The following is a 26710-nucleotide window of genomic DNA, read 5'->3' on the forward strand; positions in this document are numbered from 1 at the left end:
CTTGGAAGCCAGGGCTGGGCCGGGCTGGCCTTCCCACCTGGGCCCGGTGTGTCTGCAGTGGCTCCTCCCCTGAGGGCGGCAGAGTGTCCCGCCTGGCTAAGCTGGGGCAGGGCCGTGTGGCCGGGCTGTGCCGCGTCCTCAGGCGAGACCGTGTTTCCTACGAGCACTTGGTTTGCTGTCCAGCCTGAGGAGCTCGGGTTCTGTGCACTAAGTTCTCAGGTGGACAGCGGTCCCCTCCTGGGTCAGGAGGGGTCAGGGCCACCGTGAGTGCTTCAGCCACGGTGGGGACCAGAGCTGCCTGCACCCAGCACCCGGCTTTCCTGTGTGCTCGGTGCGGTCAGCTTGCCAGTGAGGCGCAGTAGACGGTAATAGACAACGTAGAGCTTTGCAGAAGGGGAGGGCCAGGCGATGGAGGGAGGCGAAGGGGATGAAAAAGGAAGCAAGGTGCCTTATGTGTAATGGAACCCACGCAATGGGTGTTATTGTTCTGTACTGCAAACATGTGCAGTAGAAATAAATAGTCATAGGACAGTGCAACAGTGGACTGTAGTGAAAGTTACTTGTTATTTCTGGAATTTTCCAGGGAATACTTTGGGACCTTGGCTAGCGGAGGGCGCTGGCATCCTGTACCCTCCCAGCGAAACTTTGGATAAGCAGACTGAGGAAAGCGTGGTACTTTTTAATGAGGTGTAGGAGTAGATAGAAAGTGGGGTGGTGGAGTGATTGGAAGAGTCCAGCTGCCACCTGGTAATGGAGAGCCTGGTGGACACCTTGTGAGAGAGGCTGCAGCCACCGCCACCTGCACTGCCCTCCTGGACGTCCGCAGCCTGGCAGCCTCTGGGCTCGCGGAACTCAGATGTGAGGAAGCCGAAGGAAAGGCAACATCACAGCTCCTTTCTGGGCTTGTTAGGTGCTTGAGTTCCTGTTCAACTTCCTGATCTAGTAGGTAGCTGTTACGTTTTTTCCATTTCATGTTGGATTGCTTCAGACTCTGCCAAGGTGAGGCTCATTTGTAACCATCTGCTCATGGCTGCAGCAGGCTTAGGGAGTTACCTTGTCTGTGTGAACGCGTAACAGTGTAACAACAGTGCAGTAGGGATTTTTGTACTTTAGTTCCCCACGTGCACTTGCACTGTTTTCTAGCTGCCTGGTGATTCATTTAACAAATATTTTCTAGCTGATTACCCACAAGATGGAACAGGAATGCTGCTTGTTTTCTTCCCAGAAACTTGTTCGTGTTTTGCTAATTAAAAGGTACATGCTTGTTGTGGAGTTCAGGAGCTACAGAGCAGCATAATCACACGGTCCTGCAGTACCTGTACCCTGCTGGCTTGGGCGCAGCCTCCGGGGCTGCTGCCCCTGCTGCTGATCTCTGTCTTGTCCTGTTTGTCCCTGGATTCTGCTGGACTGTGTGCCCGGGTGCTGTGAACTGTTTCCGGTGAATAGTGCGGACTCTTTCTACTGTGGCAGGTGTTTCTGCACAGCCCGAGTGGTTATGTCTTCGGGTGCATTGTTTTCCTCAGTGTGAGCCCACCATGATTTAAGCAATCAAAGAGTTTTTCATTGAACACCCAGGTTTGAGGTCCTCGGTGTCCCCCTGGACTGAGCACTGTGTATCATGTGCTGTGTGACCTCAGATTGCCCAACCTCTCCGAGCCCTGGTCTTCTCTCTGTTAAACAGGGGTGATAATAATGGGTAACACAACAACAGTAACAGCTGTGGTACCTTGCAGAGAACGAGATGAAGTGCAGGCTGGCCTTGAACTCACTGTGTAGCCCAAGCTGTCTTGAACTCATGCTGGTCCTCCTGCCTCAGCCTCCCCAGTGCTGGGATTACAGGCATGCACCCCCACCCCTGGCTAAGCACTAGTTGTTGTCACCTAACCTTGCTCTAGGTTGAGCAGGGTTCACCAGGTTGCCCATATTTGTTTGTGTGGGAGGAATCCACGTAACAAGCCATGTTCCCCGCTCCTGGTCTGGGACTGTGCAGCACGAAGTCTGCGCAGGCCGATGACTGGTCAGCAGCTTGGGTGGCATCAGTGTCTGGTGCCCTGGCCCTCGCCCTGCTGCTGCTCACAGGGGCTGAGCCCTGAGGCTCGGGAGGGCGCTGGGGCGCCAGTGGCCCTGGGTCGGCGTTCCAGGGAGCGCTGCTGTCCAGAGCCAAGCAGACTGCTCACATGCTCGCCCTGGCACAGGGCCCCGGGGTGGCCTTGAGCTCTGGAAGGAGCAGGAAGGTGGTGGGCACTCAGGCGGCATGCAGGGCGGGTGGCGCTTGCATCCCTGAAGCTCGGGCCCCCTGAGGTGAGGGTCTGAGGAGCCTTGGGCCGCTCGGAGCCAAGCGTCTGGGAGAGCTTTGGGGCCCCTCATCCCCATGGCTCCAAGCAGGGCATCGCCCTTGCAGCGGGCAGAAGCCCTCCGGCCTCTGTTCAGCTCTGCCAGGCTCCTGTGTCCGGAAGCCGAGGGGCGGGAGGCATCTCTCCCAGTGAGGTTTGCTCCCCATCTGGCCCACTCACAGCGCTGGCGGGGTGTGGCGTCTCTCATTGAGGAGTCCCCACCCTGCGGAGGCCGTGTCCCCTGAGACCCAGGTCACTGTCAGGACAGCAGTGTCCCCAGCCCACCCTAGGCGGGAGGAAGGGAAGTGGTGTTCGTGGGGTCCCGGGGCTGTGGAAGGCTCCCTCTGCGCCCCAGCACCTGAGCCCTGGCGCCTCACGGCTGCCTAATGTTCACTTGTGTGCCTCGTATGCACCGTGAGTGCCAGGCAGGGCTGCGCAGCAGTTCCGCAGCGGGGTCTGAACAGCGAGCGGTGTTGATCCTCACATTAATCCCCTAACTCGAAGGGGTGGCTCCCCTGCTGCAGCCTCGATGGCCCTGTGTCTGTGTGTGCCCCTGGGCTGGAGAGAAACCCACTGACCTTACTTCCCCTGAATTACCTCTCTCACGACCTTGTGCCCATGTGTAGTGGGCCACATTCGGAGGCCCAGGGGATCAGCACTTCAGTGTTGGAATAGAGACGTCGTGTTACAGCCATCCATGCACACCCAGGTTAATAGCAGAACAACTCACCTTAGCTAAATCTTGGAAGCAGCTTCTGTGTCCATCAGCAGATGCACGGATAAAGAAAACACGGTGTTTACACACAGTACAGTGCTACTCTGCCATAAAGGAAGATAAACCTGAGACATTCCTAGGAAAGTAGATGCACCTTGAGAAAGATTGTTTATTTTACTTGTTCAGTGAAATAAAACAGACACAAAAGCTTAGATGTTGCAAGATTTCTCTTATATGAGAAACCCAGAGAATAAATAGAGAGCAAAATAAAAGACAGGAATAGGAATCAGGGAGATGGATCTTTTACAAATGGGAGGGGACCAGGAGGTGGAGGGGAAGGGCTGTAAAGCAGGATGGAGATGTGCTAAGTGCGTTCACCGGCTCCCCACAAGGATTGGAGTCACTGTGCGCCAAGCAGGGGCAAATGGAAAATAAAAGCTGAAAATACAAAGAGAGAGAATTGGGAAAGAGAGATCTTTGAGGAAGTGCAGTCCAGCTCTGGATCCTGATTTCCTCCTCGCAGCGGTGTTCTGTGGTACAGAGCACCTTGGATGCCGGATGCCCGGGCCTGTGCAGTGAGAGCCCGGCTCCCTGTGGGGCCTGCCCTGCGCCTGCCGCAGGGTCTGCAGCAAGTTTCTGGAAGGGCTGAGGTGTTGCCCTGCAGAGAGGGTGCCAGGCCGGGATTGCCCTGGGGAGAGCACTCGCCCGGCACTCGGAGTTCCGGTTGGGTCCTGGCAGTGCCAGTGCATCAAGCGGACTCCTGAGGCTGTGGTGGTTTCTTCCAGGAGAGGCCTCGCCAGACAGCCCTGCACTCTGTGAGGCAGTGGAGAGACTCGGGCCGGGGACCCAGCTGCCCAGCACTGTCATCATGACTTCACCCTGAATTACTCACTCAGCATCTGTCTGAGCCCTGGATGGGCAGGCACTGTTTTGCTCTTTTATTATGATTATTATTTTATTCTTAAAAAATAGTCTTTATGCTGGGTGTGGCGCACACATCTGCAATCTCAGCATTCTGGAAGGCTGAAGCAGGAAGACTGGAAACTTAAGACCAGCCTGAGCAACTTAATGAGACCCTGTCTCAGAAAACAAAAAAATCAAACCAAACCAAAACAAAAGGCTTGATTTGTCAGAGCAGTTTTAGATTAATGGCAAAATTGAGGAGGTACAGCACTGATCTCCCACGGGTGATCAGCCCCCCACATGTGTAGCCTCCCCAGCGTCAGTGCCCAGCAACGCAGGGCGTTGTATGTCTGATGAACCCGCACAGATGCACCTTCGTCACCCACCGTTCCTCGGGAGCTTTCAGCTTCGCTCTCGGGCTGTGTCTGCATTTGTGTTTTGAGGCCTGAGTTGTTCACCAAAGGCTTATGTCTTCTGGAGCCAGGGGCCAGGGCACTGGTCCTAGGCTCAGGCTAGCCACGAGTCGGTATGTCTAGTTTTTCGGGTGAGGATCAGGGTGAGGGTATTAGCTGGCATTCTCCATGCTGGAGATAATACTCAACACCCACAACTTAAAGGAGGAGAGGTTGCATGTGGCTCACAGTTTGAGAGGATTCAGTCTCTGGTCAGCTGGCTCCAAGGCAGAGCCATCATGGCGGAAGGGTGAGGAGGAACAAAGCTGCTCCATTCCTGGTGGCCAGGAAGCAGAGCAGGGAACAGGGCCAGAGCGGAAGGGGCCAGGGAGCAGATAGAGACCCAAGGTCATGGCTCCATGACTCCCAGACACACCCAGGAGCCTGCTCTGCCAATCCCAGGGTGGATCCCAAAGCTGGTCAGATTGACCTTCCACCCTGCCTGCCACAGTGCGTAGCCTCCCCAGGGCAACAAGGCTGTCAGTGGAAGGGGCTGGCGAGGACCCTGCTTTGTTCTAAGTTCTGTTCTTCCAGAAACAACTGGTCAGCCAGCAGGCCTCTGCGAACTTGTAGAATGCTCAGATAAACATTTTTCATGAATGAATGTGGTTTTGAATTTCTTCCTGATATATCTGTATCTATATCTACATCTGGGTATCCGTGTTTCATTTAAGGTAATGTGTTTGTTCTCTTGGTTACTGGCACAGTTTGCTTTGAAGAATAACATCTGGCTAAAAGAAAGACCACTGTCGAACTGTCATATTTGGTACATGTGTGTTCGTGTACACTTGTGCACTTCTAAGTGCACATACATTTAAAAAATTTTTATTTCTTGTGGTGTGGTTAGAACCCAATGCCTTGCACATGCTAGACAAGCGCTGTACCCTGAGCCACACTCCGGGCTGCCATATTTTTTAAATACAGAGTCCAAGTGCAGAGTAAAATTTGGAAACTGGTCCATGTGATGACGCATGACTTTAATGACGGAGAGGGAGTAAGGCAGTGTGGCCGTGTCTTCCCCTCTTCGTAATCACAGCCCTGGTCGCAGTTTGCCGTTGAATGGCCCCGCGGCCCGTGGTGATGTGAGGAGGTGGGGCCTGGCTCGTGGCCCTCTGTGGAGGTCATGAGCTCAGAGCAGCCCCGTTGCGGGAGGGCTAACGGTGTCAGCTTCCTGCATCGGTCCAGACGGGGAGATGAGCGGCTGCAGAGAGAAGGGTTATTTCGGCTTTCAGTTTGCAGGTTGGCCCTGTTGCGTCAGGGCTGGAGCCCCCGCCCAGGCCTGTGGAGCGCGCCAGTGCCCCCCGGTGGCGACGTGTCGGGACTGAGCCTTGTCCACCAGGGCTCCGAGGGTCACGTCTGCTCCCGGGGTTTCTTTTGTTCATGCATTTCAATCGGAAGTGCAGTGAGGCCTGCTGGCTCAGACCACAGGGCTCGGACAGCAGAGGAGGGTGAGGACTGGGAGGGGTCGGAGGGCGGAGGAGGAGGAGGAGGAGGAGGAGGAGGAGGAGGAGGAGGAGGAGGAGGAGGAGGAGGAGGAGGCGGCGGACAGTCAAGCTGGGCGGTGGGCGGGGAGAGTGTGTGTGTGTGTGTGTGTGTGTGCGCGTGTGCGTGTGTGTATTGAGAGAAGGAGGGGGGACAGGGAAATACTTGGACACATGAGTGAATGAGATCAACAAAACCAGAGATTGAAAATCCAGACAAGTGGTTGTCAAGAAGCCCATAAAAATACGTGTAGTCTTGTGAGCCCAGAGGCAGGAGGATCACAAGTTTGAGTCCAAGACTTAGCAAGGCCCTGTCTTGAAAAGGGGGAGCAGAGTTGGGGATGGAGTGCAGTGCAGAGGCCCTGGGTTCTGTCCGTGGTACCGGAAGACAGACCCACAGAACCCACCACGCAGGGAGCGGTGCTCAACCCCCTCTGCGTGTGCGCGTCTGCTGGCCCGCGTGGAGTAACTGGCCATGTGAGTGCAGGAGGCTGCTCCCAGGAGGACAGCTGCGGGGATCAGAGCAGACCTGGGCAGTGAAGCCGGAGCACGGGGTGGCTTCCGGGGCTGTGTGATGCGGTGCGGGCAGCTGCCCGGTCACCACCGCTGCTGTACAAACCAGGGGCCCGGGCCTTTTTAGTTTTCGTCAGTGCTTTGTTAAAGGCCCGTGTCCCCAGGGAGAGGTCGTGTGGTTGAGAGGCCGAGGGCTCCCTGCACCCTGACCCGTCCCTGCCCGCTCTGCACCTTAGGGCGAGAGGCTCCCATGCAGGGGCGGAGCCACCGGTCCCCCTGCGCCTCAAGTCGTTCCGTGTGCCCTGCCCGGCGGCTGGCGCAGCCCTGGCCTCTCACACGGCTGGTCTCAGGGTCGGGTGTCCCCAAGCCCTGGTCTGGTGCTCCGCTTCCTGTTTTGCATGTTCTTCCCCCCTGTTCCTCGTTTTTCGTGTTCTCGGCCCCTTCCTCGCCCTCTGTTCTGTCTGGAGAGGTGACTCCGTCCGAGGAAGTGTGGCTTTCCTGTTTGTCGTGGGCGGGCCATCTTCTGCTTGGTGCTTGTCACTCATCTCGGTGTGAGACCCGTCTGGGGAGAGCTCGGCCGGCACCCAGCTCGGGGGCCTGGAGGTGCTCATCCTGTGACGTGGAGGACCGCAGGCGTGCGTGGGATGCAGGCTCCCTGGATGACAGCAGCAGGGCCTCCTGCAGCCCAGTCCAGCCCTGGCCCTGACCACCCAGAGCTGGTGCAGACCCGTGGGCTCAAGCCTCAGTCCGTGGGCGTCCCCGAAGCTGCGAGTTGCCAGCCCGACCCCATGCACAGACTGGCGGCACCTCCCTTCCTTGGGTCCGTGTGCGTGCTGGACCAGCTCACAGAGCTGAGGGGCAGCCTGTGCCTACGCCTGCTGCTTTATGGCAAAGGACGCAGGTGTGCGACCAGGGGAAGGACCAGGTCGCAGGCTACGTCCAGCGGGAAGGGGCGGCTGTGCGTTTCCTGTCATGTTGCAGCGTCACATTCTGAGCTCTTGATGTCCCTTCCAGCTGGCCTGCTGCTGCGGGACGGCGGGGTGCTCTCTCTGCTGCAGCTGCTGCCCCAAGATCCGACAGTCGCGGACCACCCGCTTCATGTACGCGCTCTACTTCATCCTGGTCGTCCTGCTGTGCTGCCTGATGATGTCGCCCACCGTGGCCAAGGCCATGCGGGAGCATGTGAGTCGCCTCTCCTCCTGTGGGTGCTCAGCTGGGGCATGGGGGCGCGGTCGGAGGGCAGGGCCAGCCTGCTGTGGTCCGGTGTGCGTGGCCCCTTGGACCTCGTGACGCCTGTCCACTGCGGCCCAGCCACAGCGGGCTTCCTCGGGTGTAGAGGCCAGGGGACGGCTGGAGAGCACTCCCGTCACCGTATCTGGTGTCTGTGTGCACCACTCTTCCTGGTGGATGCAGACTTCCCCCATCCCGAGCTGGCTGCCCATGTTCCAGGCAGCAGCTGTTACACACTTGAGGTGATCTGTGTGGGAAGGGTGGCCCCGTGGATCACTGAGAGCGGCCTGAATGCTTTTCAACTCTGGACAGACCCCCGTGCCTCTGGGGACCTGGGACTTGGGTGCCAGCCACTCCTTAGGCCGGTTTGTCAAAGGAGACCCATGGAGGACTTCTCAATTTCCGGTTCCCCTCAGTGGACCTCTTGAGCACCCCACAACAGGAGGACATAGCTAGAGATACGTATGAGTGACAAGATGGGCTAGACATACAAGAGGGGGCTGCAGTCACTGACCCCCGCTGACAATTCTAAGGGTCAGCGGGTTGCGGTTGCTCTTCCAGCCTTTAAAAGCAGTGCAGATGGGCTCCTCCCCAATTTGCCTTTCCATTCTCTCGCTCATGTTTTGGCCATACATCCTTTCATCTCTTGGTAAAGCGTGTGTATTCTTGCCCAGTGGCTGCCAAACACCAGGTGATGCCAGACTTCTCCCGCTAGGCCCAGATGATCCCCCGTAGAGGCTCCCACCCACTGCTCTGCACTCCGACCCCATTCAGCTCGAAGAAGCCAGATTGGCCATTGCCGGTTCCCCAACAGCAGTTGGCTGGGTGTCTCAGCGTGGGGAATTGGGACAGGGGCCCCGTAGGTAGGGAAAAGATGAGGCTGAATGCCTCGTTGAGCTTTGTTAGCAGTTAATGAAGAGACTTACTAAGGGCAGTGGCCTCTGCCTCTGAAGATTAGGCTCGAGCAATCAGAAAGACAAAGACAAAGAAAGGAAGCTCTGGATAGTGATTAACATAAACCCCTTTACTTCACATTTAAACCTGAACTGCTTGTCCCTAAGCAATCAATAGGGAGCAGGGTGTGCTTTGAAAGCATCTAGTGAATTACTGCCGAACACCTGGCATGATGGCGCCAGGCAGGGCTGTCCGGGAGGAAGCACTGCTTATCTTGCTAGGGTAGAACAAACAGGAACTGGGTCTGGGTGCAATTAGCAAGCAACGCATAGGGGCTGTGAGAAGCCATAATTCAGGAGAAAGTGTTTTAATTGGGGTCACGCTGACCTCGGGGCAGGTTAACTCAGCAGAGCTCTGCCACTTCACACACCAGGACTTTGGCCTCGGTGACAGCCATTAGCAAAGGAGCAATGCTAGCCCAACTCTGCCAGCTGACATGCCTGTCTGAGTCACACAGGGCTTTGGTCTGACTCTGTATAAAACAGTATAGCCGAATTAGGGAAGGCAAGAAGCAGGTGCCACTCATAGCCCGCTAATACTGGGCAGGGGCGTCTCCACACCAGGGTGACAGTCAGTCCAGGAGCCTGCTTGGGACAAGGGTCTCAATCAAAAAAGGGTGCAGATAAGAACCCACGAGCATTTCCCTTTCGGATGCTCCCTACTTGTCAAGTAGCTATCCATCATTTTCTCCGCCTTCAAATAAGTCATTTTCTCTTAGTGTTTTTTAATGTTCATTGCAAAGATGCCTTGGTGTGACAAACCACCCCCCCCGCCACCCTCCCAGCTTGGCTGAGCATGCTTACCTGGCGCACTTGGGAGTGTGCCCTTCATTGCAGTGAGCTTAGTCAGTTAAACTGTCTTTTGCTCAGCCCCTGTGTGACTGAGCAGCATGAGTAGGCGGCCCAGCCTTTCTGGGCTGGGCCACAGCAGCGGCTGCTCAGGAGGGTGGCTCTCGTCCCCAGAAGGTCGGGCTGTCCAAACCCCGAGCCCCCTTCGAACCTCAGCGCCCTGTGTCTGCCTCCAACCCTCCTGGGCCGGACAGCAGGAGGCAGAGAGAGCCAGGAGCTAGCACTGAGGCTGCGACCATTGTAAATGCGTAACAACTGACTGTGTTTATCTTTGTGCTTTGCATTTTTTGCGGTGCTGGGACAGAAGGCTGGCCTCAGACACAGGAGGTGAGCACTCTGGCACCGGGCCGCACCCCAGCCCAAACCGTTTCTTCAAAGCACTGACCCACGAGTCAGAGGAGAGTGGGGGAGGCTGTGTGTTGATAAAGGGCGTGCGCTGTGCTTTTGCGGTCTTGATGCAGCAGGAATGACCGGCAGACCCGTGGCACTGGTTCTCTACTTGCTCGCAGCTCCTGCTGAGTGAGGCGTCCGGGCAGGGCAGAGGGCCAAGCTGCTGAGCCAGAACCTCGGCAGCAGTGAGCAGCTCTGTGCGGGCACGGGAAGCCTAGCGAGGTCGGGGCTGGGACAGAGAAGCTGCAGCTGTGCTGCTGGTCCCTCCCCCTGCCAGGCCTCAGCCGGGTGGGCCGTGGCAGATGCTGTAGACTTGGAACCCGGAAACGGCGGCCTGCACTCCTGTCCTGGAGCTCTGCCGAATCTCCCCTCTCCTTGTGTTTCCGGTAGTGCTGCCCTTTTAAATGTGTGAGGCGTGGCTGAGCTCCCTCCGGGTTTGTGCTGGGGACTCTGTCCTGATGCCTTTGGTTCGAGCTCTGCTCCTGAGAAGTTGCTGGTTCTGGCAGAAGTAAGTCCCAGAGTCCAGAGACAAAGTCTGGAACTGTGCAGACGGAAAGCATCGCTTTGGGGGAGCTTGTCCAAAAGGTTGCTGCAGGAGTAGAGGCGATTGGGAGGTGCAGGTGTGGGTTTCCTAACTTTGATGTTTGAGCACCACCTGGGTGTCAGACAGCCCCGGTCAGTTTGCCTTTGGCAGAACCCCCAGGAGCACGAGCTGAGTGATGCTGCTAGCGGCAGCTTTGTGGAGGAACAGCATTTTCAGAGTTGACATCTGTAGCTTGATAAACACCACATCCGGTTCTCATTCTGAGCATGGTAGCTGCCTTCTCTGTCACCACCCACTCTCACCTGAGTGTAGGTGATGCCCTCATCCCTCCGTGGACTTGGGATTTAGACCCAGCCTGAGTATGTTCTGAGTTCCTGAGCTTTGTACAAGGGGTGATCAAAATATATAGTGAATGCTTACATTTAAAATAAATCGTGACAGTAAGAGTCACATTGACATCATTCTCAAAATCCTCCCCTTGGCTTTAAGCACACGTATCCCATTGTCTCGCCACTTTCTGAAGCAGCTCTGGAGTCCTCTTTCCTGAGTGTTTTACTAGATGTGATCAAAAATGTGGTGAATGCTGCTGCCAAGCGCCTTCCAGTGGAAATGCAGGCTCGTAAAAACATGAGTGCTGTGTCCTCATCCACCTTACTCACCGAATCTGATGCTGTGGAACTTCTAGGTCTCCTCTAAAATAAAAATGAACATGAAAGCAAAATGTTTTGAGTTCACTCAGGACGTCAAGGCAGCCAGGACAGCACAGCTAGAGACCCTCAGGAAAGACGACTCCAGAGCTGCTGCAGAAAGCGGCAAGAATTTGGGGTGAGTGTGTTCAAAGTAAGGGGGAGACTTTTTTTGTTTTTTTGGTACCGGAGATCCAACTCCGGTCCTTGTGCTTGCACAGCAGGCGGCGAAACCACTGAGCTAAATCCCTGGCCCTCAAGGGGGAGACTTTTCGTGGGGTTCATGCAATGTGTCTTTGACTGCAATACAGTTTTTAAAAATTTAAACCTTCATTATTTTTTTGGTATCGGGGATCGAACTCGGGTCCTTGAGCTTGCACAGCAGGTGGAGAAACCACTGAGTTAAATCCGTGGCCCCCCTTCATCATATTTTTGGTACATTGTAGCGAGGGAGGAGGCGATCTCCCTGGGGAGGTGAAATGCCCTGACCGGGTGGTCTGGGGAGGAGGAGGCCGCTGCGGGCCGCTGCGCAGGGCAGGAGTGATCCTTGCTGGGCCTGGGAGGGAGTGGGGCCCAGCGGCGGCAGCGGCGGCGAGGGCCGACTTGGGCTCAGAGAGCAGAAGGCGGAGAGGAGGGAAGGGCAGTCCGACAGAGGCCTTTGTGCATGTCTCCTCCCGGCCCCTGAATGCACACATTGAGAAGTGGCTTGTGTTGTGCCCAGATCACGAAGTCCCCCAAGACCACCAAGGAGCCGATTCCGATGCAAAACACAGGAGGCTCGTTTATTCAAGCTCGAGCAGGGACTCTCACCCGTCGCCGACGCAGCGGATCAGAATTGAGAGCCCCAAATTTCAAATTAGCGGGGTTTTTATTGTGGCTACAGCAAGGTTTGGAGCTTTTTTACTTAGCAGTTACATGATTGGTTGGCATTTTGCAAGCATGAAGTGTATATTTCTGATTGGCTAGGCCCATCGGGGGTTTGAGGGGCGGTTACATGTAGGTTTTACGGGGGAAAAGAGGGACAAAGGTTAGGGGTCGACTGTCACGTACTGATGGTCAGCACATTGACAGATTGTTCTATGGATAGGGGGCCCAGAACGTTCATTTCCTGGGCAAACAGATGGTTGAGTAGTTAACTTAGGAACTTTGCTTCGTTACAGATTGTGTCTTTTGTCCCAGAGCAAGCCCATTTTAACCATTAATTTGTGAGGACAGTAGAGACTAGGGCAATAGTGGATTTTAGCAAAATGGAGTCACTTTGGTCTCACAGCTTGGCCGGGCTTCCTGCCTGGGAGGAGGTCCCATGGGTGGGACTGGGTCCTTTCCACCCTTGCAGCCTCCTGGGGCAGCCACCGGCACAGTGGGGCCTGTCTGGTGGCCTGGAGGGCTGAGCTCATTCCCAGGCGGCAGGGAGGGCAGCGGTGAAAGGTGCCCTTGTGGCAGGCAAGCTGGAGCTCCTGTGTACTGTGTTGCCCCCAGATGCTAGAGGACGAGGTGGGCAGAAGGGCATGCTGGTCACGGCCCGAGGGCTGCGTCATCATCACAGCTATGTGGGCTGGGAGCATGCGGGTACAGTAAGACTCGAACCCAGTACCTGCACCGCTAGCCAGTGTCTCTGCCAGAGGTTCACGGAATGACAGAGCCTTCCTGAGGGTCCCCCACATTCTTCCCGGGTGGCGGTGGCAGGAAGAGCCCATCCTTCGGGTGTCTTCCCCACCCGCCTGCCCAGTGCTGCCCCAGGGGGACCGTGAGCCCCAGGTGGGAAACAGCCCATAAACACAGTGTTTGTTTGTGCAGCGGCTCTGCCTGGAAAACAGAACCACCGGAGGCCTAGACCCATCTTTTCAAAACAAACACCAGTAGTGAAAAATGTGCCTGTGGATCTGGAGGGCCTTGTGGTCTGCTCCAGGTTGGGGGGTGGGTGGGTCTCGCTGAAGCCCAGGCAGGCCCCTCCCTGAAGCAGCTGCTCTGGATGTGTTTCCTTGCTCGCTGCTTTGACTGGAGGATTTGCTTGTTTTGCTTTGTTTTTAAGCCCTGCAGGGTGGAGGGCTTTTCCAGCTTCTCTTCCTGAGCAGCTCCAGAGTTCCTCCGCTGAGGGGCTGATCTGTATCCAGGGCGCCATGTGTAAGCTTTTGAGGTTCACAGTGGGGTTTGGCTGTGGCACCAGAGGCTGCCCTGGAGCCCAGTGTCCTGGAGCTGCCTGTGCGCAGCCCCTGGGGCTCCCTTCCCTGCCCTGGCAGTGGCACTGGCAGTTTCCACAGCTTTAACTTTGGCCTAAATTCCACTCAGCAGGAGTCTCGGCCGCCCCTCTCCTTGCCTGGGCCTCACCCTCCCCAGCCCGGGCGTGGGAGGGGTTTGGGTGGCAGCTGTGGCTCTCCTGCCAGGAGCCCCCACACTTTTTCTGTGTTTTTGTTTGAACCAAGGACATAGAGGTTTGATCTCTGTCCGACAATAATGAGCTTTCCAGGCCCCAGAGAGCAAGAAGCTACTTCCGGTCCTCAGCCCACGGGATCCTTACCAGGCTTTCAGGGGCACCAGCAGTTAGCAGGGGTCTCTAAGGCACAGCCTGGCTGTGGGAGGGGAGGATGGGGAGAAGCAAGGGGGCCCGCAGCTTCCTTCTCCTGGAAGCAGAAAGCATCTGCTGAGCCTCTGCAAAGAATTTGGCCTGCACAGCTGCGGAAAGGCCGGGCTGGACAGACAGACAGACTGACCTCCACAGCGGGATGAGAAAACTGCGTAGGTATCCAGACAGCGTCATCCCTGGTAGCCACAGATTTCCATGGATTTCCTAAGTATGACCCGCAGAATTCTGAAGTGAGCAGTGAGGTGTTTGCAGCTCTTCACTGCCCTGCCTCCTGCCCGGGACAGGAATCACCTCTGAGCCCACTTTACTGCCTGCTGTGACATCGTGACACTGTGACACCTGGCGGCTGAGTTGAGCCTTTGTGTTTAGGGCACCCTCACTTTATGAGTTTATGGCCCCAGAGTGCTAGCCGGTGACCTTGGCAATTTTATTACAGTGTATTGTGATAATTGCTCTTTTTTTATCATTGTTATTTGTTGTTAACCTTTTTACTTGTCTAGCTCATAAACTCAGCTTTACCAAGTGTACACACAGCAGAAACATAGTGGATGAGGTGTGATGGACAGACGCAGTGGGTGTTTAAATCAAAATCAAAATATTACTACAGTGAAAGTCACACTGCCATGAGTCCCCTCAGTACCTGCCTCGCTTCAAACGAACTAATCCCATGTTCTTGCCACTTTCTGAAGTGGTTCTGGAGTCCTCCTTCATGTCTTTTTGTGGCTGCCTTGACATCCTGAATCAGTTCAAAATGGTCTGTCAAATAAAACACGATGCTGTGTCCTCATCCATCTTATTCACCGGATCTGGCACTGTGGGACTTCTGATTTTCCCCAAAGTCAAAATGACCACGAAAGGCCAAGGTTTTGAATGGATTTAGGATACTGAGGCAGCCAGGAAGGACAGCACAGCCAGAGACCCTCAGGAAAGAGGACTCCGGAGCTGCTGCAGAAAGTGGCAAGGACCATGGGGTGAGTGTGTTCAAAGGGAGGGGATTTTGAGAGGGATTTGTGGCAATGTGTTTTTTACTGTAATAGATGTTTAAAAATGTAATCATTCACTGTAACTGTCACACTTCGTATTGACGTGTTGATTTTATCATTATTTGTGTTAACCTTTGACTGTGCCTGCTCCATCCCTTGTGTGTGTGCATGTCTGTGTGTGTGTTCAGCAGACAGTGGTGTCAGAGTTGGGTGCTGTCTGTGGGTTCAGGCCCCACGGTCATGGAGAGTGTCCCTGCCCCCACAGTCTGACTTTATACCCTCCCCAGAGGTAGGCAGGAGCGCTGTGTTGCTTTGGTTTAACTAGAATCTGAGTGCATTCTTTAAATTTTTAAAAATGCACTGCATGCATTCATTTATCCATTGATCCAGTAAAGGTGGGTGGTGGGCTCCCCAAGGGGTACAGGGGACATCGGTGTGAATACAGATAGCTGTCCCAGGAGCATAGCCTCCACAGAGGGAAGAGAGGAGGCTGCCACGTGGACGGAGCCCGGCTTAGGGGGTGTGAGGCCTGGTGTGTGTGTGTCCGTCCCCTCCATTGACACCGGGGTGATGGGAGGACGCAGCCATCTGCGTCCTGGGGTGGACTCCTCGGGGTGAGGAGGATGTTTGTTACACGATGTGTTGGTTGCCTTCTCCAGCTGGTTGAGCGGAATCCCGAGGGGTTGGGTATTTGGGGTTGGTGGTTTTTCAAGTTGAGCAAAACAGTTTCTGAGCCTTCAGACCAGTCTAAAATTATCCTCAGCTCGCAGGCTTTCATCAGCATGCGGTAATTTTGGGGCACCCAGGCTGTTTGTGTAGCAGATGCGAGGTCTTTCTCTGCTGCGTGGGGCGCCGCAGGCTCACAGACACTTACCCTGCACTCCTCCAAAAACCATAAACGAAGATGTCCGCTTGGTGGGAGGGAGGCCTGCAAGTGCGATCCACGCACAGCCGCTTCCAGGGGCCAGCGTGGGGCGGCCTGGGTTACAGGAGGGGCAGACGGACAGCCTGAGCCCCAGGAAGTGGTCGCGATGTCACTTGCCTTTGAAATGTTCATTTGCCCTCCACCACTTCTCCTGGTGCATCTTGGCTGGGGACACCTGTGACGACTGGCGAGGCTGCGTCCTGGGAAACTCACTTCAGATGCCAGAGGTGGGTGGGCTGGCCTCCAAGGGCTGCTGGCCCCTTGTGGGAGCCCCGGCGCCTGCCTGGTCTCTGCAGGGTCTGAGCTCACGCAGGGTGCAGTATCTGCTGTGTGCGCCGTGCACCGGCCTGGCCAGGCAGGGGAGGAGGGTATGCACTCAGTGTGGGGCAGGTAGCAGTGCACCTCTTACCCTGTGCGCCCTAGCTTGCTTCCCTATGCATCCAGAGTAAGCGCTACAAATGACTCAAGTGTAGCTTTATGTTAAGTGAATAAATCAGACGCACGAGTTTAAACATCACAGGGGCTCTCTTATGTGAGAAACCCCGAGTATGAATGAAGAGCAAACTGAAAGGTGGATAACAGGAAGCGGGGGATAGATGTTTCTAACATAAGACGGGACCCAGAGATGGAGCAGGAAGGGGATGAGAGAAGAACTGAGATGTGTTCTGTACACGCACCCCCTCCACACAGGCAGTGTGCATACTGCGTACTGCAAACATGCACCAAAACATAAAAGCCAAATGCCAAACGCCAAACAGCGAGCAAACAGAAAACAGCAAAAAGTGCTGGGGAAGGGGTGAGGGGAGTGCGTGAGGCCAACCCAGCTCTGCCTGGGCCTCAGTGCCTGGCCCTGGGGTCGGTGTGCAGCCTGGGGTCTGCCCCATGCTGGCTCCCAGTGGGAGGCTGGGGCGGGGTAACCAGGGCTCCCGGGAAGGAACCTGTGGGTGTAGCTGTGCCGAAGCCCCCGTTTTAAAAATTTTTTGAGACAGGGTCTCACTATGTAGTCCAGGCTGTTCTTGAACTCACTGTGTAGCCCAGGCCACCCAGCCCGTCCAGGTGGGCTGAGCATGTTGCAGTCGATAGAGTACAGCATAGGTGAGTGTGTGTGGCGTTTCGCTGGAGCGCCCTTCCCCAGAGCCCTGCCTGCCCTGGTGGCCTCCTTTGCTGCGTCTGCCTGGACTCTGCCCTCATCTCTAGTCCCCCCCCCCCCCCCCGCCATCTCCCTGGAGTCCCTTCCAGCCGTCTGCTGCAGGCCTTAGGATCGGCTGCCTGGGGCACACTGCCCCTCTGCTCCCCGGACCCCTGACCCCTGCAGTCTGGGACTCCAGCCCCAGGTGCACGGATCAGCACGGCTGCCCTGCCCTTCCTTCCCGAGGGCCCTGTCCTCACTGCTGCAGCCCTCCTCGCTCTGCCCGACTTCTGCCCTGGGATTCTTTCTGGGATCCCCTTCCCTGCCAGTCCCAGCACGGCTCCTGTTCCCGGAGTCTGCCTCCAGCGTGGCCTGGCTCTCCCAGCTGAGAGGCGTGGCCAGTCCAGGGTCAGTGTGTCTGTGCCCACCTGTGGGGTTCTGAGGACGCACTGGTGGGGACGTGAGTCCCGGGAGGGGAGAAAGATGCCCCACAGACGCCCTTCCTGGTCTCCCTTGTGACCTTGTGACTTCCCTGCCAACTCCGTGCGCTGGGTGCTGCCCCCAGGGCAGGTCTGTGTTACAAGTGCGTCACCCCAGACCCTCCTGGCCGGTCCCATCCCCCTTCAGGACCCAGAACAGCAAGGTTGGAACAACTGGAGCTGTTCTCAGTGCTCCCAGCAGCCAGGTTTCACAGCAGGCTTCAAATCTGTGTGCCCTGGGCTTCCAGGCGCGGCGGGGCCCTGCGGACCACCCCATGAACTTTGCCCCGGGCAGGTGTGGCTGTGAGGGCTGTCCCTCCTGGGCAAGGACGGTTGTCACCCCTGGGCCTTGAGGCTTCCTCTGCTGCTGTACAAACCGCACTGAGATGGTGACGCTGCGCTCACCCTGGCGGGGCTCTGTCTCTCCTAAGTGTCACAGCAGTGCATCCTGAAACCCTTTTCCTGTGACGAGAGGCAGGAACCTTCTGTGTGGCCGAGTTGGGGTCCCTGTCTCCTCTTTGCGTGGCTTCCTTGGACCCTCCCTGTCCAGGGACCTCCTGGGAGGTGACAGTGTTGGTGAAACCACACTGGAATTTTAATTCCTGCTTTTGCTTTTTAATAGTGACACATGGCAGACATTCTTTCTAAAAACATCCAGCACCTAAATAAGAGCAGTGAGTACGGGCTGTTGGCACTGTCAGTTCCCTGAACAGTCCCGGTCCCTGGTCCAGAAAGGGTCTGCACTGGGACCTGAGCCCCCTGCTTCCGGGAAGCAGGGCCTCAAGACAGAGCCGCTGCAGACCCTGGACGACTTCTTGAAGCACATGGCTGGCCCGGGAGGGGAGGAGAGGGCCGGGTATCATTATGGACACCATAGGAAAAGCTTCTCTAGCTCGGCATAAACAGACAGCGCGTTTGGGTCTCCTTAGCATTTCTGCAATTTCCTGCTTGGGTCAAGCTGCCCGAAGCCTCCCTGGCATCTGGGTCTCAGCGCTGCCCTGGAAATCTGATCTCGTGAGTGTGAGAGCCCTGAGCCCCCGGGTGCCTCTCCTCCTCCTTGCCGGGTCACCGCATCCGACCCCGCCACTGCTCCACCTGGAAGCACCCTTCGGGGCTGTGCTGTTTTCCAGGTGCGCAGTTGGGCGCGCAGGGCTTTCTCGGCTCTCCTGGATTGCTCGGTGCTGTCCTGCCTGAGCTTGCGGTTGGGACGCTGCCAGCCTCTGTTGTGTGGGCCACCTTCCCGCTCTGCCTCCGGAGGCTTCTCCCTGTCCTTGCTGTTGCTTTCCTGCTGTGAGTTCAGATGCTTTCCTCCTGGGCTGTCTGGTCAGTACAGGACGGTGGGCAGGGCTGATTTTCGGAACTCGCTTGCCACAGAGCGGCACTGGCGCAGGATCTGTTGAAGGGACAGTTGACCTGTAGCAAATCCCTGGGCCAGGGGCAGAACACCTGCAGAGTCCTAAGACGCCCGGTGCCCGTGTTCAGAGCTGAGTGAGCCCATCCGTGTCTACGCAGCATGCCTGTTTCCGGCTCTGAGCAGACCGCGCCGCAGGATGCAGGACGCTTGCTTGCTGACCGCTAAGGGCCAGCAGCCGTGCCGGGCATGTCACAGGGACTGTTGGTACGACTCGCTGGGCATTCGGCTTTCGTGGAGCCGAAGGGGAGACAGCCTAGCGAGGAGGAGGCCTTGCCTGCGTGAGCGGGCAGTCAGTGCCCCTCAGGGCTCTCCTGTCCTCCTCTCAGTTGGGGCTTTGAGCTCGGTGCTCAGGCCTGGCCGGCGCCTGTCTGCATCACCCAACACAGCCCGGCTTCTCCTCGGTGCCCGGCTTCTCCTCGGTGCCCGGCTGCCTGGAGAGGTCGCAGGCTCCCTCCGAGTGCAATCTCCAGTGGTGTCTGTGTGCTTTTCCAAAGCCGGGATGGAGTTCAGAACAGCAAATATTTACTCCGAGTGAATTCCTCTGGCTGGGATCCCGCCTGCTTGTTCAACCTGGAGGTTCTTTGCCTAAAAATACTCCCTGTCCCCAGGCTCCGTGCGCCGTCACCGCGGAGCCCCCGGGGCCTGGGTGGTGCTGGTGGGTGTTTGCCCACCGCTCTTTGGCTGGGGTGTGCGTGCCTGGAGGATGGGCGCCTTTGTGGAGCCGAGCAGCGCCCCCTGCTGGGCGGGGAGGGACGAGCGGCGGGGGGGCGGCGCTGGGCCTGGCGCTCAGGTTACCGGAGAGGGTCGGGCCAGGGTCGCCCCAGAGGAGCCGCGTTAGGTAGGGGTGCGACAGGGGAGAGCACAGCGAGGAGTCACGCAGCTTCCCCTTTGCAAACGCAGCTTGTACAGGTTTAAAGCCAGAGGACCTCCTGCTCTCACTCCTGCCTCCCCCCACCTCGCTGAGGGATGATCCCAGGGCTTTGTGCGTGTTAGACAAGGGCTGCACCACTGCACTACACCCTTAACTTTTTTTCTTTTCTCTTTTCTGTCTTTTCGCTTTCCCTTTCCTTCCTTCCCCTTCTTCTTTTTCTTTTTTTGGTACCGGGGATCAAACTTGGGTCCTTGCGCTTGCCAGCAGGCGGTGAAACCACTGAGCTAAATCCCCGGCCCCCCCTTTTTTAAATAGGGTCTCCCTAAGTTGCCCAGGCTGCCCTCAGACTTGGCATCCTCCTGCCTCGGCCTTCTCAGTAGCTGGAATTACAGGTATACACCAAATGCCTGGCCCAAGCTCTGCAGTATTTTTTTGTTTTGTTTTGGTTTTGGTACCAGGGATCAAACTTGGGTCCTTGCGCTCTCGAGGCAGGTGGCAGAACCACTGAGTTAAATCCCCGGCCCAAGCTCTGTAATTTTTTTTTTTTTGGTACTGGGGATCGAACTCGGGTCCTTGCGTTTGCCAGCAGGCAACGGAACCACTGAGCTAAAACCCTGGACCAAGCTCTGCAACCCTGCCATATGCTGACCCAAATCCCAGCAGGCTGAGCGTGCAGTTGACTCCCAGAAGTGTCTCTGCGACTCCCCTTCCCTGCTCAGGGTGTCCATCCTTTGTGATGCCTTTGTGTCCATCCTCGATGCAGCCCTGGAGCCTGTCCTGACCCACTGAGCCGCAGAGCCACACCCTCGGGTCCTCAGACCCTGAGTGCCGAAGAGAAGAGCCTGTCCTGTCCTCACCTCTGTCCTGCCTTCTGGGCTGTACCCCTGCACCACAAGTGGCAATGCCTTGAAAGATGATGACACTGCATTTCCAGGGCCGTGGCTCTCGTGGATCCTGAGGGCTCTGCAGCTGGGACGGATGGGGCTGTAGGCTGGGGCTGAGGACTCCAGAGGCCACCTGAGGCCCCTGCCTGGACCGGGTGTCAGGTGCCCCTCTTCCGTGAAAAGGGCTTAGAGCTTCAAAAGGAATATCCAGGTCTGAGGAGGAGGCCTCAGCTTTGTGTCTGCCACTGGGAGGCTCGCATGAATGGTCTTTCACGAAAGACAGATTTCCGGAGATTTCCGGTCTGCAGCTTCTCTGAGTGACATCTTGAAAGATGCCAGAGCAGCATGTGTGGTAGCCTGGCTGGATAAATGGAGGGCATCCCTTCATGGCCTGTGTCCTCCTCTGATGGTAACAATGGACAGTTTCAGGAATGTGTGCAAACAGGATGTCTGGCGTTTCTGCACGAAGGCCTTCTGTTAGTGAAAATGAATCTGTGCTAAAGCAGTGCTTGGAAAAACTGTCCCTGCCCAAGCGTACTTGGGTGTGTTTGGCAAACATCCCTGACGCAGGTGTGGCTCTGGGCAGAGACCTTCGGGAGAGGGAGTCCTTGCTCTGGAAGGTGATGCCAGCAAAACATGGCCTTCCTCAGGGCTGCCGGAAACCTTGGTTTGCTCATTTATGGGCGTCCCAGTAGCCTAGGGCTTTTAGGAGAATAAACCAAATTTGCTTTATCATGCTTCAGTTTTGCCTCCAGCTTTGAATCAGTGACTTCCATCAGTGATATTTTTCTTTTTCTTGTGAGTAACAGCTATAATATGATCTGGAACTTATTTTCCATTCTGAACCGTGTTCAGCTATGTACTAGAAACACATGCTTTTGTTTTACACCGACTACATCCTTATTCTGTGATATTAATTGGAATGTGCTACTTGGTCTCTCCGTGGAACATTTTGTTTATTTTGATAACGAGAATAGATTTGATGTTGAAAATGTCTAATTGGATGAGGACAAACTCTTGTGAACATTTATCAGATATAAAGATTAAGAGCTCCAGTGGGTCAGGAAAGACCAGATGAACAGGCAACTCGGGAATGACACAGGTGGCAGATACTGAAGAAAAGCTTCTGACCCTGATGACGAACACAAAGCCAGATGCCAGCGTTCAGGCTTCCTGTGGGACAGGGCTGGGAACGGGCACGAGGCCAGCTGTTCCTGGAGGGATTAAGTTGGTCCAGCAGTTTTGGGTGCAATTGCACTTTATTTCTTGAAATTTTGAAATGTAGACGCTACATGGCCCTTTGATTCTATGTTTAGCCTAGAGTCTGTATACTCCCTAGACACAGGTGTGTGTGTGTATGTGTGTGTGTGGTGAGCTTGTGTTCCTGATGGCAAAAGATAATCACAGCAAACAGAATAAAACATAAATAATCGATGTGGGAATGATCATCAATTTTGATCTCACTTTATCATAAAATGTTGCAGAACGATCAAAAATTAGGGTAGGGTTTTGTGTATTAACAAACAGATTTCCCTGGCTCATTGTTAATTTGAAAAAAACAATGCACAGAACACTATGCATAATCTTTTATTTAATTAAGTTTCAGGGGGTGCTGGGGATTCATTCAGTTCAGGGCCTCACACAGGCTAGATAAGTGCTCTACCACTGAGCTACATGCCAGGCCAAATCTGTTTTTTAAAAAAAATTTCTTTATTTTCTTGACTTACAGCTGTATGTGTAGATTGGTGTGAAAAATGTAGATTTTCATCTCCACATCATGTAGTCTTTCTTAGCCCTAGCCTTTGGTTTCTATTTGGAGGTTTTGGGGGGTTTTTTTGAGTCAATTCATAGCTCAGGGTTTTGGGTGTCAGCTGGCCACCACTTGGTTTTTGCCAAGGGTGGGTTCCGATGTCCCAAGAACATTCTGGCCAGGTGTCAGAGGCAGGCTGTGATCCAAATCTTTATTTTATTTTATTTTTTTTGGTGCCGGGGATTGAACTCAGGACTTTGTGCTTCTGAGGCAGGTGGTGAAACCACTGAGCTAAATCCCCGGCCCCAAATCTTTATTTAAAAAGCTGTTTATGTATATCTACTGTGCATATGAGTGTGTGAAAATCTCTAGTTGTAGACTCTCCCAAAGAGGGGTGTGACATTTTGGGGTAATACTGAAGACAGTCTTGATTTTCTGTATATTTATGCATTTATAGAAAAATCAGCCTACGTATCAGAAGTGTAATGAAAATTCTGTTGTGAGCACAGGAGCTCGTGGGGCAAGGAGAGACTCACAAAGGTTGCTCGCAGGAGGAGTCAGGGAAATGAAGAGAAAGTCTTCAGAAGGTAGATTTCCTTGTAAAGTCTTGATAGATTTCCAAGGTAGATTTTGAGTTTGGGCAGAATGACAGCCCCTCTCGAATCTAGATTTTTAAAAATTGTAAATGTTACTTAATAGTTTAGATACCAGTACCTTATCAAATGTATGATTTGCAAATATTTTCCTCAAGTCTGTGGCTTGTTTTTGAACAGACAACGTTTTCATTATGTATTTTTAAATTTTTATCTTCACGGGTATGTGCCTGCAGTGCATGCTGACTGCATTTCTTGTGGGGCTTGGTGCGTGCCCAGAACAGAACGTCTTCCTCCTCCTCCTCCCTTCCCATCCTTTGTCTCCTGCCCTTCTGTAAGAGGTCCACCTCCCCGTTTCTCATTGTCTGTCTGTTACTTTGCTCTTTAATTTGTCTATACTTTGGGTTTCTCCTACAAGAGACACCTTGCGACATTTAAGCGTGTGTCTGGTGTGTGTTGTTGAGTGGCTTATCAGATGGCTTTCTGCTGATTTTTCCGCAGATCCCCTTTTTCGAAGACATCTGTAAGGGCATCCGGGCCGGCGACGCGTGCGAGAAGCTGGTGGGCTACTCGGCGGTGTACCGGGTCTGCTTTGGCATGGCGTGCTTCTTCTTCGTCTTCTGCCTGCTCACCTTGGGGGTCAACAGCAGCAAAGGCTGTCGGGCCCACATCCACAACGGGTGCGTCCCCTGTCCCTGCCACTCGCCTGACCCTTCCTGAGTGAAGGCCGTGGGCGCTGAATGTGTGGGTGGGCGTCCCCTTGGCTCGAGGACCGGAGTGCAGTTCGCCACACCTGGCACCGGCGTGATGGATTCGGTGGGGACGGATTTGTTTCCGGCAGCAAGACCTCCCCCAGGGGCCCCCTGCGCAGTGGAGATTTACACAGTTGGGCGGAGCCAAGTCCTTTAAGTAGGGTCTGCAGTCATTCAGTTACTTCCCCTCCACTTAGAGAGAACATGGTCAGCCAAGGCAGGATCGCGGCTGACATGCTGCCTTCAAGAGGTCTTTTGTCCCCTGGAATGCCGTTTACATGATCTCCTCTGTGGCTTTCCCTTCTCCCTCCCAGCTTCTGGTTCTTCAAGCTGCTGCTGCTGGGGGCCATGTGCTCTGGTGCCTTCTTCATTCCGGACCAGGACACCTTTCTGGAAGGTACAGCTGTGGCTCTTTGGGGCCCCTGTGTATTTTGCTTTTGCCATTTGTAAAGCTGTTCCAAAGCATAGGCCAGGGCATCTTTGGTATCTTCAAGGACGAATCCTGCCTTCCCTGCCCCAAGGCCCCGCCCTGGTGCCCAGCTGCCAGCCTCCCCTGCCTGTGCCCACTTTGGTTACTGCCTGGAGGGAAGACAAGCTCCACGCTGTTCCAAAGCCTGCCTGGCCAGTCTGAGCCCCCAGCCCAGGGAGGCCCAGCTCTTCTGAGTCCCCCAGAAACCCTGGCCATGAGGATCGGGGAGGCCCCCGGCTCCTCCTGAGTCCTTTGTGTGGAGCGGGTGACATCGGGTTGCTCCCATATCCTCTACTGGCAGCTGCCAGATTTCCTGGATCACGAAGCCCCTGATCTCAGCTGACCCAGGGCTCCCTTCTTCCCGTGAGCTAGGACAGGAGAGGAGACCCCGAGTTTCAGTGTCAGAACCCGCGTGAGGGCGGGGGTGTGAGTCAGGCCCTGGTTGCTCCCCTAGAACTTCCCAATCAAACAGACCTTCTCTTCAGCCCCTACTTAGGGTGTTAAAAAGCAGCCACCTGGGTCAGTTCGTAAGAAACAGCCATCGTTCCCCAAATAGCACATACTGGGGTCCGAGAAGTGTCAGGGCTGCTCGTTTTTCACATCAGTGTTAACTGTTAATAATCAATTAAGAATGTTACAGCCAAGTCTTGCTTTTCCCTGTGACCCTGTCGCCTAGTTCTCCATTAGGCAGGGATACTTTTACGACTCTTTAGTAGTATTAAGGTGAGTGTTCACCATGACAAGAGAACTGAAGTCCGCCAGCTGTCGCATTTTTATGGCCAGGCTGCAACCCAGGGACCTGGGTCACCCACGTTCCTGCTCCATGGTACAGAACCGGGCCCAGAGCAGGGCCTCGTTCTCTTCCATCCCTGGCCATCTGAGCTGTGACTTCTAGAGATACATGTTCTGGCTTTGAAACTGTGGGGCTCAGTGTATTTTGTGACTTCCGGCATCTGCTAGGGTATCCGGCGTGGAGGTCAGGCTGGGGTGTTCCCCACCAGACGGCCCAGGTTCGAGTCCCACTCATGCCTTGTGCAGCCGGTGTGTAGCCTGGGATTTCACCATCTGTCACGTGAGCCGATCTGACAGCGCCCCTGCATGTGGCGCATGGGGCTCAGTGTTGCGGGAGCTGTGTGCGCAGTGACACTGGTTCCTCTCCCCTGCTCACCTGGGGGCGCCCCTCCCTCTCCTGTGCAGCCTGGCGCTACGTGGGGGCCGTCGGGGCCTTCCTCTTCATAGTCATCCAGCTGCTGCTCCTGGTGGAGTTCGCGCACAAGTGGAACAAGAACTGGTACGTGCTTTCTGGCGGGCTGCAGGCGCGGGCGTGAGGTCAGGCTTCATTGTAGGCTCCCGTCTTGCTGAGATTAACAACAAAACAAAGCAAACTAAAACACTTCGGAACTGGAGATTCACCTTCAGCAGAGCCAGGCATGGTGGTACAAAGCTGCAATCCTTAGGAGGCTGAGGCAGGAAGATTTGAATTCGAGTCCAACGTGAGCAACTGAGAGAGACTTTCTCAAAACAAAATTGAAAAGAAAAAATGGGCAGGGGATGTGGCTCAGCGGTGGAGTTCTTGCCTAGCATGTGCAAGGCCCTGTGTTTAATCCCCAGTACTGTGAGAAAAAAAGGATTATCAGATGTAGTAGTTCTCTCCTTTTAAATTTATTTACTTTTGTTTTATCTCACCTTCTCACAGAGGAAAAGAACTGTTCACTAGGAAGACCTGCTGTCCTAACGTGGCTATCTGCACTGACCCTGAAATGTAAAATCTTAGCTGGATGTGGTGGCCACACCTGCGATCTCAGTGCTTTGGGAGGCTGAGGCAGGACCATCAAAAGTTTGAGTCCATCCTGGGTAACTCAGTGACTTAGGGAGCCTGTCTCAAAATTTAAAAAAAAAACACTTAAAAAAAACTGGCTGGGGATGTAGCTGAGTGCAGTGTAGAGGGCTTGGTTTCAGGCCCCCAGCACTGTGGGTGAAAAAAGAAACAATAAAGTGCAAGTGCTCTGAAAGTGGAAGTCACGTCCCAGGCCGGGAGGGAAGCGCCCATTAACGGCTGGTTTCCCATTTTCCCGCTGAGCCCCATGGAGGAAGTGACAGGGCGAGGCTAGTGGCCCTTGGAAAGGCGGCCTGTCGGGCTCCGTGGCTGTAGACGGGTGCACAGCTGCTCTTGTCTTTCTCTCTTCACTTTGTCCTAATTCCCTGCGGTGCCCGATAAGCTGTTGGCCACTTTGTAGATTTCATGGGCATCCTTTTATTTTGTTCTTGGTTTTGAAAAAAACAATCAGAAATGCCATTTGGATGTGGACTTTGTTTTCTGCTTGGGTAAGACAGAACACTGCCCAAATTCTCCCAGTACTTTTTGTTTTTATTATATTCTTCAGCTTGGTAGTTGTTCTTTGCTTCTGCTTTTGTTTTTTAATGAGTAAGTAGTGAATGCAGTTGCACTTGCTGGGATATATGAGTGAAAGACAGTAGTGTTTGTCATTTTATTACTTGGTAAGTATTGGATTAAGCACAGCCAAATATGACCCATTTTTAAAATGTTTACAGCACCTTTGGTAGCAGTCATGCAAATAGCACCACTGCTCAGTGGTGTGGACTTTCTGGATTGAGTTGTGCTGCTTTTCTCCTGCTTTGGATACTAGAAGTTGAACCCATGGCCTTCACACTGAGCTACATCCGCAGCTCTTTAAGAAAATAAAACCCCTTTTATTTTGCGACAGGGTGTGCATGCCTCAGCCTCCCGGTGCTGGGTTTGCAGGGGTGCGTCCCTCCTGGCTGGTGCGTTCCTGTAGAAATTGTAGCATGCTCTCTGGAACCGAGTA

General features: G+C 54.8%; 1 protein-coding gene across 5 annotated transcripts in view; it reads left to right on the top strand.

The window, feature by feature from the left end:
* Positions 1–26710, top strand: part of Serinc5 (serine incorporator 5) — a 69032-nt gene that overhangs the window by 21529 nt on the left and 20793 nt on the right. For 3 of the 5 annotated variants that reach the window (XM_004841599.4, XM_013071076.3, XM_087180752.1), the window contains exons 2-5: positions 7412–7579; positions 23163–23341; positions 23728–23810; positions 25080–25173. In XM_004841599.4, the coding sequence (XP_004841656.2) occupies positions 7412–7579; positions 23163–23341; positions 23728–23810; positions 25080–25173 (524 nt within the window). Of the gene's footprint in view, positions 1–5598; positions 5852–7411; positions 7580–23162; positions 23342–23727; positions 23811–25079; positions 25174–26710 lie in introns of those variants that run through there. The other 2 variants (XM_013071073.3, XM_013071075.3) reach the window with 2 other exon arrangements.

The sequence above is a fragment of the Heterocephalus glaber genome, unplaced genomic scaffold (genome assembly GCF_053883595.1).
Source record: "Heterocephalus glaber isolate CG9 unplaced genomic scaffold, H.glaber_assembly_v1.0 deba00001465, whole genome shotgun sequence".
Taxonomy (NCBI): domain Eukaryota; kingdom Metazoa; phylum Chordata; class Mammalia; order Rodentia; family Bathyergidae; genus Heterocephalus; species Heterocephalus glaber.